Genomic DNA, 12455 nt, shown 5'->3' on the forward strand with positions numbered 1-12455 from the left:
AAGCAGCTACACTCAACTTCAACTCAATATTTGCATGTACAGCAAATATTGAAGCATAAGAACATTATTCCCTAATACACATATAGTAATAAAAAAAAGATAGAAAATCAATGAAGAGTTAATAGCAAATAGTTACATACAGAATACATGCACATACAAATAAATCACAACCTTCATTAGCAAATTAAACAAAGAATAGAAAAACATTATGAAATTAAAATGCACTAATAAATTTTACCTACAAGGCTAGAGATCAGTGGTAAACTATTTTTTTTATTTCTTATATAGCATGCAACCCTATTAGCTTTACATTGCAAATTGTATCAATTAAACAGACTTCATAATTCATAACTTCATTAAAACCTAGTAACTCATTAAAAATCAGGATATAATTTATCAGTATTTTACATTAATGAGTCCTTTACTTGACACATAAATAAACAAGTACATACTCCGATCCAAAATCTCTGCCTCTTCTTTTTTGGCCTGCTGCAGCAAATAACTTGCATCACTATCCTTGGTTTCTGAAAAATGGATTTAGGATATGATTTAGCCTTTGCATGTGAATGGATTGAGTATCTCCCTACTGTGGAAAAACGCCCTTCAGAAATGAACATCTGGCATTTTTATACATAAACAGTAGCTGTATCAAACAACAAACAACAAACACTAAAACAACAAATTGAAATTTAAAAATTAAGATTTATATTAGAAGCTAGAAATAGAAATAAACATAGAAATAAAAAAGTGCATAGAATTAAGCAAGTGCATACCATCATCCAAAATCTCTTCTTTTTTGTCCTGCTGCAGCAAAGAAGTTGCATCACTATCCTTGGTTTCTGAAAAATGGGTTTAGGGTACGATATTAACCTCTGCATGTGAAGGGAATTACCTTCCTAACTGCAGAAAAAAATGCCCTTCTGAAATGAATACTTGCTATTTTTATCGTAATAGTCATACCACACAAGGCAACAGTAAAAAAGTGAAATAGAAAAACTACACCTTGTACTTACTACACAGACACGTCAGTCAGATTACCTCTCGATAATACTGTTGCTGCAATTTATATGCCTACAACTGTTCAACATAAAAATTTTATTCTTCCCATAATACGGCAGTGGGATCTAGAAAACTAGCACAATGCTATGATTCAATTTTGTAGGAAATAGACAGAAGGTAAACATTAACAAACAAACTTTTAATATAAAGTTTGGCATAGAAAAAAAGAAGACAGTCTTTAGGGTACACAGGTCACACAGCTGTAAAAATATGTTGGAAATTGGAAGACATCATGAGAAAGAAACAGACAAAAGACTATGGCAGACATTTCCACCAAAACCAACAGTAGAATCCCATGATGCTTCATTAATTAGCAATTTGACTTTTATGTAGAACTGCATTACCTCTTATGAAAATTTTGCATACCAACACAACACAGAGAGATACATTAGTGAGCATAAGGTAGCATGAATAAAATGGATTACAAGTGTTTTTCACCTTCATGATGTCCATGCATCATCTTCAGCACATCAGACTTGACTGAGATAGGAATATTTGCCTCCTGTGGAATATTCCTGAACATTTCAGGGTTTGCATTCTGTGTGCAAGTCATATATGAGACAGCATGCTTGGCTTCCATATAGTACATAATGTAAAAGTTGCACATTTCATCATTGGCAGTACCCCTACACAGTACAGAAAAGATGTCGCACTTAGAAAATAATCAGCTGAATAGTTGTTATTTAATTCATCCAACTTGTTTAACAGGATACTGAAACACGGCAATCAAATGTTTAGATGTCGCAAATTAAAACATGCAGTACACGGCATTGCAGTATCAGAAATTTCATTGGTTTATACGGGAGAAAAGCAGTGTGCACAAAATCCCCACATGTCTCAGAAATTCCTAGCAATTTGCTATTGATTTTACAGAAAATTGTATCACCTATTTAAACTGCTCTTCCTTCTAATTCCTCCTCTAAATACTCCACACAGTTTCCACCGGCTGTGCACATTTTCTGATTAAATATGACAGAGGTGTATCATTCATTACATTACTATTCACTTACTTCTCTACAAATCTTGGATGAATGTAACTTGAAATTGTTGCAAATAACATACATGCTCCATTTCAGCGGCTGTTTTTTATGACAAATCTTCCCCCTTTCCTCATCAAGAGCATTATTTTATTGTCCAATTACAGTGGTTCTAATACTGCAAAACTTATTTTTGTTATATATTGATATTGTAAGTATCGCTTAAACAGAACATAGCACTGTCATCTTGAGAATAATTTGTTTGTAAGCTTCTGTAAAAAAACATGAGTGCAAGGGAAATTATAAAACACTACCAAAATTCAGCTCTTTGATAAATGTGCATGTACTTGAAACAGAAGTGGCTCTTCTCTAATGCTACATAATCCTGTTTTCAATAGAAAAAAAACAGCTGGTAGAAGCAAGTTTTGGGTTTTTTTCTGAAAAATATTATTTTGTGAAGCAGAGTATATACGGCCTCTTTACAACTGTGGTCCGTTTCTTCCTCTGCCATATAGGTTAGTATCTTTTGTTTAGAGCTGGAATTCTGACAATGAATAAGCTAGGACTTTTTAATGAAAATTCATAAAATATAGGGGTTTATATCAAGATTTTCTAATTAGCTTTAACAATTAAACAGTGAGCCTACACTCATTAAAAAAATACAGAGGTGGTCTATTAGTTGCTTGCAAAAGACATCAGTGTTGACTGTTCCAGTAGCATTCTGCAGCATTCATTCATTTGCCATAGGAACAATAATAACACAAGCCAGAGGGAAGACAGGGAAACATGGGAGAAGAGACTGTTTCAAAAGGGGAATTGGTTATTTTTCCGTATGTTGGAAGTTCGGCATCCCTTGGAGACTACAAAAATGAGACTGACTGGGCAAGCTCTGCTTAAGCTTTTAGAAAGCATTAACTTGACTGTTCGATCTCCAATCTCCATCACTGCAATTGCTTCCTCTTTAAAACTCCAGTAGAAAATGAGATGTGGAAATTACACAAACTGTAGTTCACCTGACATGTTACTGTGTCTAAGCATTTGTCGTGGTTTAATTTCAGGTGGCAGTTAAGTACTGCCACTCACTGCCCCCATTCCTGCCCTCCCCAGAGTGGGATGAAGCAAAACCTGTGGTAAAATATAATAATACTAAATATTAAGAAATAAATAACAGTAATACTAAAAAATGATAATACTAATAAGCAATATGGCATGATTCATACAATATACATTTATATATTATAGTGTAAACAAATAATAAATAAAAATAGAATAATAATTATAATAATAACAATTAATGTAATGAAAAGGACAGAGAGAGAGAGTTTCTCCACTGAAAACATATTAGTACATTGAAAGAAAATACCATAATTTTCCTAAGACTGTTTCTTAAACTGTAAGGATTATTTAACAAACAGAAGTTACTTTGAGGAAAGTTACAGAAAATGACAGAAACGTTTTGAACTTGAAAATAAGTCAGCAGTTAAATTAAGATTTTATGTTTTTAGTATCATGATATTTGTAAAACCCTCTTCTCAACTAATTTTTTTCAACTGTTACACATCACTATCTTAACTGCCCACTGGAAGGTGATAAATCCATGTTGAGATGGAGATGCATCCACTGAGATGCAATCTTAGGGTGCTCAATGCATAATAATCTATTTCCTTAGAATGCTGCAGCACACACCCCCAGAATGGAGAGATTTCCACAGGTTATCTTTGTTTCTCTACATACACATTAAATTACAGTTCAAAGAACTACGGACAGCTAAGAGAGTATTAATGATTTTTTTTTTTTTTTGCAACTGTATTTGTCCACTTGATCTTACAGGGCTGTGTCCCACGTGCTGTGGGAAAAGAGATTGTGGGAGAATAGGAATGGGGCTGCAGTTCGAGCCTCATCCCTAATGGGGAGCAGTCGTATTACACAAGTGAACAGCACTGAAGAAGAAGAGTGGAATGCTGATGTGTATTGACCAATCAATCACAAAAGAGTAAAAGGGCATACAGGTGCTATGCATGTCAGAGAAAAGGTATAAAAGTTATACTGGGGAATAATATCGTGTTGATGCTTGCCAGCATCATCGGTGTCAGCTGTATGTAATAATAATTTCTACAGCAGTGGCAGGAGTTGGGGGAACAACTGACAGTTACCAAAATCTACTACTGGTGAGTATTATTAATTCTGATGGGCAGATAGCTACAATCCATCCTTATGTAATATTAGTACCCTTGAATTTGTGGAGATGTGATTGTTTCACTCAATGGGCAGTCACCCTGACAACAGAAAAGCAGAATTTTTTCATAGGGGCCACTAAGAAGAACAGCCAGGACAGACCTACCATCCCATTATGGTGGTTGACCACATGACCTAAATGGATGGACCCCTGACTCATGAAAAATTGATCATTCTCAAAGATATAGTCAACAAACAGCTGGTAAAAAGTCATACTGAACCATAACAGAGTTCTTGGAACACTCCAGTGTTTTTGATCAAAAAGAAATCTGGTGGAGACTCCTACTTAATCTCTTCCAGGTTAATAAAGAGATGGAAAGTATGGGAGCATTGCAGCCAGGTATGCCTTCCCCAATGGTGATTCCAGCTACTTGGGGTATTCATATTGTTGATCTGAAAGATTAGTTTTTTACCATACCCTGACACCCAGATGATGCTCCCAAGTCTACTTTTACTGTCCCCTCTGTAAACAATAGTGAACCTAGGAAAAGATATCATTAGACTGTATTGCCTCAAGGAATGAAAAACAGTCCTACCATTTGCCAGTGGTATGTGGCACAAGCATTCTCACAGGTTAGGAAATAATTTCCACAAGTTTATTGCTATTACTATATGGATGATATCTTAGTTGTTGCATCAACTGTAGAACAGCTCAATGTGGTAATGCCTGTAATGCAAGAGGCTTCAACAAACTGTGGTTTGTGTGCTGCTCCTGAGAAAATAAAGCGGCAATCTCCATGCAAGTATTTAGGAATGAACATCTTAGACTAAAGTGTTGAACCTCAGATGGTGACTGTTCAGTGTTCTATACAAACACTAAATTTTCCAATTGCAAAAATTGTTAGGCACAATTAATTGGATCAGACCATTGTTGGGATTATCAAATGTGCTGTTGGTGCTGAAACACAAATCTTAGAGAAATTAGGATTCTAGTTACAAGTTAGAATAAACTGGGCTCAAGATAGTTATCTGAAACTTAAATAATTAATTGCTTGTAATTTTATGTTTGCTCAGCTGTGCTTGCAATGGGAAAAGATGAAACTAGTAAGTAGATCCAAAGAAACATAAACAATTGCAACCAGAAACTTATTCAAAGTCACAAAGGGAGGGTAACTGGAGTTCTCCCAGAAGTAATTTGTATTGTCATAGAAAAGGTCGAGAGTTTAGGACGAGGAAGACTCGCCTTACTTCCTCTTTTTAAGACTCCTCCCCACAAAAATGACCCCAGACTTAATTTAAGAAGCCAACCATGCATGCTTAATAGCCATTCAAGCTAATTACCATAGGAAGCAGAGAATGGGAGGTGCTAGTATTATGAATATGTAATTGTTTGAAGCTTTTGTCAATAAATAGACTCTGTGATCACCTATAATTTAGTGGTACGTATTCGGGGGTTATGTCACACTGAATAAACTGAATAAACATACACTTTCTAACTTTAAATTGTTAGAGAGTTTGTTGTCAGTCATATTTGAGTATTGGTATTAGACCAATACTCATATTTTGGTAAATCAGTGCTACTTTTTGATTTATTAAAAGGTGATCCCTCCTTGTTATTGTCCAGGAGCTTGTCACCAGAAGCGCTTGAAGCATAAAGCAAGTAGAATTAGCAATACAAGGGAGAAAATCCTGGAGAGTCATTTACCACCATACCTCTCAGTGCATACATTTTACAGTCTCAGGACCATCCTGTGGGCCTCATTGTGCAATGGCATGACAGTTGGCAGGACCCTTTATATTTTTTAGAATAGGTATTTTTATCATATCAATGCAGGAAAACAGTTACGACCCACTTAGAGCTGGTTGCTCATGTACTTTGTAAAGCCACACAACGGTGTGTCCAATGATCAGGGCAAGAGCCAGCCATTATGACAGCCTTATTCTGTGAATATCGGGACTGGTATAGGCCAGTAATTCTGTTTTACAAATGGCCATGGTAGCATTTCCAGGAAAGATATTATTCCACCACCCTGCACATAAATTTTTGCAGCTGTATTTGGAATTGTGGAATTGTCACTGTAGTTAGCTGTCAACCTCCTTACAAGGGCACATGCTTTTTGCTGATGGATCAGGACAAACAGGAAAGGTAGCTGCCATCTGGAAGAAGGGAGATCAGTGACATGACCTTATAGGCCACCAAGATGGATCTCCTCAGTTAGCAGAATTGTGAGAGCTACATTGGCTTTCAAAGCCTGGCCATAAGAGAATTTAAATGTTGTATCTGATTCTCATTATGTATGCAATATAGTTTGCTGATCAGATCATGCTGTTCTGAAAGATATAAACAGTAAGGAATTGTTTTACGTGCTGAAGACATTATAGCATGCTTTACACCAATGAACTCCAGTTTCACATTCTTCATGTTCATAGTCATACTAACTTGCCTGGATTCAATGTAAAAGGAAATGCCTGTGCAGATAAGCTGACAGCCCTGGTGTGGGCGGCCCTGGCACGAGATAGACTGCAACAGGCAATTCAGTTTCATCAATTTTTCCATCAAAGGGCTCATGCTCTATGACATCAATTTAAAAGAAAAAAGGGGGACTTGTGCAAGAATAGATTGTGCGACAACAAGAATGGGGCTGAGGCAGAGCCTCATCCCTAATGGGGTGCAGCTGTATAAGACAGGTGAACAGCACTGAAGGAGAAGAAGCCTGGAATGCTAATGTGTATTGACCAATCACAAAAGAGTAAAAGCGCATACAGGTGCTATGCATGTGACAGAAAAGGTATAAAAATTGTACTGGGGAATAATAAAGTGCTGATGCTTGCCAGCATCATTGGTGTCAGCCGTATGCCCTGCAGCTGAGTAGCATCAGTGACCAACACAGTTCAGATTTTCCTATTTTTTATCAGTAGTAATTTCTGGTTTGATTGTTTTTCATAAAAGCCTGTACATTTTTTACTGAAACAAGGTAATGGCATTTTGCAATAGGTCAAAGTGTTAGAATTTTATAAGCTTCTATACATTTTCTTTCTGAAATAGTGTAGAGAATTGTGAAGCTTTGGTATTTTACTATAAACAGTCAATAATATCACCTGATTAAAATACATATTTTCTATTACTGATGTTCTGAATCCTTCTCTAAGAACAGATCAGCCCAACATCTGAATAAGTTGTTTGGCAGCATAGATTCATTTCAGAAGTGTTCTGAACATTTCAGCAAAGTGAATATTCACATAAGTAACTTTAATAAACACTGTGTAGTTAAATCTTAAGTAGACCAGACAGCAGTGACAAAACACTCTGGCAGAAATTTTTTCTTAGAATGATCTTAGATGAAAACAAAACATTTCTACATATAACTAATACCCTGGAAAGAACAAGTTCAGAAATGAAGCAAATAGATAAAATTTACCCTATATGTGTCTCTGTAGTTCTGCCTTCCCCACTGAACACACATCTGGCTGCCAGGATATCATCATAGCTAATGTCTACTGGATATTTCACAGGGTAGAATGCCTGAAAGAGAAGATGATTCACCATAATCAGTGAAAATATTCTCTGTGCCAATAGACATTGATGAGAAAGGCAGTGCTACCTATCTGAAACGACTTTTGCATCATAATCTAATTGTGGTAATACTTGGAAATATTCACTTCCAGGAGCCCAACAGCACATAACCAGTGGAAACACCACGATGCAAATCTGTGGACACATGACTTCCAATTCAACTTCTCAGTTTGAAATTTACATTCAGAACTAAAAAGAACCCAACCAACCTGGGGTAGTTGCGGACTCTGTCTGCCAATCAATGTCCACTGACCGTTTCTCACCCTGTATCCACTCACTACTTTACCTATAAGATATCAATATACATAAGAAGTGAGACATACTTAAGAAAAATATTGCAGGGTCAACATTTTTCTGTTAAGTATTTGATATTCCTATATTACTCTTACCTAGTCTGTGTGTGTGAACTCTGTAGGCAAAAAGGTGCATTGGAGACCTTTTGTAATGACAGGCAATGTCTGCATCAATCACTGTGAAAATATGAAAGTAATAAACAGTGACAAACAGATCATTTATCAAACACAGAAAGGTTGAATTACTGTACTTCATTCCGCATGGTTTACAAAAAGCATACCTACACTGGACAACAGATGATTTAAAAAAATAATAGATAATATCTTATACTTCTGCAGTGTATATAATTCTGCAGTGGAGACGTCACAGGATATGTCCAAAGAAAAACTAATAAAATATAGTGCAGGTTACTTGAAAATTACTTAATCTCCTGACATACATATAAAATCCTTCTGGCTGAAAGCCACAAGAATTTCTTCTGGTGTACACCACAGCTATTTAACAAAATAAATTAATACATTTACTTACAGAGTATGTTGAGTGTTTCTTAAAATAAACGTAGCAATGGTAAATTATCTACTAGAGAAAAATTAAAATAAAGTGATATAATTTAAAATGGATACAATTTACAATGAAGTCTTGATTATAAAGACCCAGACCTAATTTAGGGTTGGTGTCAGGGGTTGAATTGTTCCCTTTTCTTTCTGTGGAATTTTTCCCATTGTTATGCTAAGTATTTGTGGCTACACCTTAGTAGTAACAGTTTTCTCTCACGGGGATAAGGACAGGGGGAATATCGGAAAAGGAAAGGTGGGACAGGAGGGCCGGGGAGTGCTCTTGCTTTCACTTGCTCGTGGAGTTGGAGGAAGATGGCCGGGGCATTCCTGCCATCCCAATGCCGGGAGCCACGTTCCCTGCTGTCGGACATCGCTCTGCTGCCTTCCCACTTCATTCTACTACCTCCGGGCACTCTGCAAAGCACCACGACCGACACCGTGGGGGGGGGAGTCGCTCCTCCATCCCTCTCACCCCTGGGCCGCTGCCACCATCACTCCAGCCCTCTTCGACTGCGTGGGACCTGCCCTGCCCACAGCACCGGTAACTGAGCGAAGGGAGAGGGAGCCTGTGGCAAAAAGGGACTGGAACTGAGCTATACTGTTCTGTTTTGCTGTCAATTTTTACAGCTGTTGTTGTTTCTTTTGTTTGCCTAGTTAGATGTATTAGTAAAGAACTGTTATTCCTACCTCCCGTATCTTCTGCCTGCAAGCCCCTGATTTCAAACTATAATAATTGGAAAGGAGGGGGTTGCACTCTCCGTCTCAGGGAAGGGGTTCTTGTCTTCCCTTAGCAAATACCTGTCTTTCAAACCAAGACAGTTGGACAAGAGACTCTGTCAGAGAAGTACTGTACAAAGTTTACAGGGTAGTACCTGTGTTAGGTGCAGTAACTGTACCTAAGGAAGAGCCTACAGAAAAATCCTGAGGCCTGATGCTTTTCTGAGTAATATTACCACATTTCCTGTTTTAACATAGTTCATGCTCCACTTAAGATCTGTAAATTTGACGTGAGAAGGCAGTTACCAGCAACTATGGAACTGTTTCTTTGCGCTTTTCCCTCCCCACTTCTGTTTGAAAAATTAAAATTCCTACACTGATCAAATATGCTTCGAGGTAGTGGGAGATTAATTTGGTATGTTTTTATATTGGAGAGTAAAATATTTTTAACTTCAAATTTTAAAATGTTTCAAGTATCTGAATTCGCTAAACAATTGGAGTCAGCCGAGCATTTGACCACCTCGTATTTAGGCAGCTGTGAATGGGATAAATGGTGCTCTTGGTTGTCTCCTTAAAAATTTTGGTATAGCAGAGTACAGTCAGTGTCCAACTTCGTTAAAACAGAACATGCCATGCTAGTTGAAGATTTTGGGATTTTGGGAATGTCCAAGCTGAGTTTCAGATAAAATTCAGGACTCTGAATAGAAACAGTTCAGAAACTTTTTATTACGCTTTTTTTTTAGCATTTTGACCTTTCAACCAACTATGAACACAGGAATAAAATTATTAAATAGCAGCTCCTTACTGGTAGAAGTTATTTTTTTAAAATGGAAGTCTACTAGAATCACAAATATCATGAATGCAGATGAAGAAGAGTCTAAAACAGTTTATGGCTTTTTCGGGGACAGAGGAGGAAATAGAAAAAAGGTAAGGCATTTTTTAAAAAGTATTAGATGAAAATAAATTAAAGAAATTCTCATTATTTGTACACATTATGTTTATACAACATTGATTGCCTTTACTGATGTAGTCGTAGGGAAATAGGATACAATCTTGAACATAACTATTGTTTTCCTCATTTGTTCAATCAATCAAATAATTGATTTGTCCATCTACATATCAGCAAGTCTCTGTCAAATTTTCTTCCACAATAAGTAACAATAATAGATCAGATGCTGAAATCATATAATCACTTTGTAAAATGATGACTCACCTTTCTTGCCTGGTGGTATGACTGTGTTCACAGACATCATAAGATACATTCCTGCAATCAAGGGCTGCCTGAAATGGAAAATCCAAGCTCTAGTAAACAAGTACTCTGTCAAACACAACTGCAAGTAACTTGATATGCAATATCATTTGATACCACTAATTTCTAACATTGGATTACACCTGAAAGAGGTCTCCTGGAAAAGAAGCTATTTCACAGCAGCTCCCCTCTCCCTCTCCTTTTTGCTACCATTTCTAAAGCATTTTCTGCAAAGTATGTGAAAGAGGACAAAGCTATCATCTGCATCATCTGTTCTCATCCCAGATTTCTAAATATGAAGCCCTTAAACTGGATTAACTCAATACTCATAGCACAGCTGTGTCAAGTTTCTTAGCAGAAATGAAATTTTTTTGCCAATAGATGATATGACTTGGAAATTCTTAATGTTGTGAAGTATGTATTATTTTTATTTCACATGTTTTCAAAGGAATCCACAATTTCCATTCCAATGAAAAAAATCGGTAAGCATTTTTTAAAATACTCACTTTTGATGTGTCAGATGTAAAGTTACACCAGAGCAGTCCTTGTGTTTATCTGTATAAATTGTGAAACAGTTTCATTATTAGCAACTGAACCCCTGCAAATTACTACATATTAACAAGATTTTTCTGCTGTGTAAAAATACCAGAAGACCAAACAAGTTTTCATCTCAATCTGTGTAGTAAAACTGTTATACTGTGGAAATACTACTGAAATTTCCACAAACCTGATCATCTCAGTACTGCATTTGTAGAAATCCTAATCCTAAGAGAAAAACTTTGGTGGATGAAAACTATTGTACTAGAAAATTTAGATCTTTATGAACTGGTGTCTGGGAAATGAAACAGTATCATGCTTACACTAGCAGAAAAAGTGTAATATATATGTATGTAAAATATACAAATGTATATTTTGATTAAAGTTGGAAAAATGAAAGATTTGTGAAAAGCAATAATTTTAGCCATTAATAATGGAGCTGCCAGAAATCCTTGTAATAAAAGTCAGCGGGTGAACTTGATGTACCAATACAGACAGCAATTCTGCCTAAAATTGGATATCCTAGAATGTGAGTAAAAATAGCTAATTCATTTGTCAGTGTACTGTATCATCATTAGCTGATAAGTTTGACATTTTAATTTAAAGACCCATTTGTCTTGACAGTTACCCAATTATAGTTGGCCATCTGGGAGTTCAATCTTTGCTCCTTTTAAAGCAAGTTCCTTTTTTTTTTATATTTATACAATAATAGCTGTAATTAGAAGATGGATCTAACTCCAAAGTAAGTAAACAAAACCTTCTGAAAAAAATATTGTCCAACAGTATATGTTTCAGGTAAGAAAGAGATCAGAGTAGCTATGGTAACAAGTGGTAACCTCTAAGAGTTTTTCCTCCCATAGTCAGATTCCAAACTGGAAAAGTAGTGCATTTGAACAGAAAAAAAGGATAATGGCCCAAGTGAGACACTGCATGTAAACTTGACAGATTAAAAACTATCAGTTCATTTTTTCACACATTAGCTATTTCAGTCACCCCACATGCCACTATTAAGGGATAATAATAATTTTGCTTTTCACTGTCACTGATAGTAGGGTATACTAGAATTTGTTTTCACTATGTTCATAAAGTTCATCTGTAGATTAATGTATGTGTTATTCAAGTGAAATAGCCGCTAACACAATTTCACTGGGTTCTCATAATGTTTATCATCATGGCATCTACAAATTCTTAGTTACTCCAGCTCTGTGAATTCCAATAAATACTTCTGGATTTAAAAATCTGGATCACTATACCACAGTTGCACCTTTACAAATAACAACAAAAAAAGTGAAGCCTTCATTGTACACAGAAAAGAA

The 12455-nt window shown here is 36.2% G+C and overlaps 1 protein-coding gene across 39 annotated transcripts in view; it reads right to left on the reverse strand.

Moving 5' to 3' along the window:
* PAM (peptidylglycine alpha-amidating monooxygenase) overlaps positions 1-12455 on the reverse strand; it is a 150019-nt gene that overhangs the window by 36454 nt on the left and 101110 nt on the right. For all 39 annotated transcript variants that reach the window (XM_088157307.1, XM_088157302.1, XM_088157296.1 and 36 more), the window contains 8 exons: positions 11109-11157; positions 10567-10634; positions 8175-8255; positions 7995-8071; positions 7631-7734; positions 1498-1685; positions 774-839; positions 453-524 (listed from right to left, as the gene is read on the reverse strand). In XM_088157307.1, coding sequence (XP_088013433.1) covers positions 453-524; positions 774-839; positions 1498-1685; positions 7631-7734; positions 7995-8071; positions 8175-8255; positions 10567-10634; positions 11109-11157 — 705 coding nt within the window. The remainder of the gene's footprint in view (positions 1-452; positions 525-773; positions 840-1497; positions 1686-7630; positions 7735-7994; positions 8072-8174; positions 8256-10566; positions 10635-11108; positions 11158-12455) is intronic.

Source organism: Sturnus vulgaris, chromosome Z (genome assembly GCF_052056855.1).
Source record: "Sturnus vulgaris isolate bStuVul1 chromosome Z, bStuVul1.hap1, whole genome shotgun sequence".
Taxonomy (NCBI): domain Eukaryota; kingdom Metazoa; phylum Chordata; class Aves; order Passeriformes; family Sturnidae; genus Sturnus; species Sturnus vulgaris.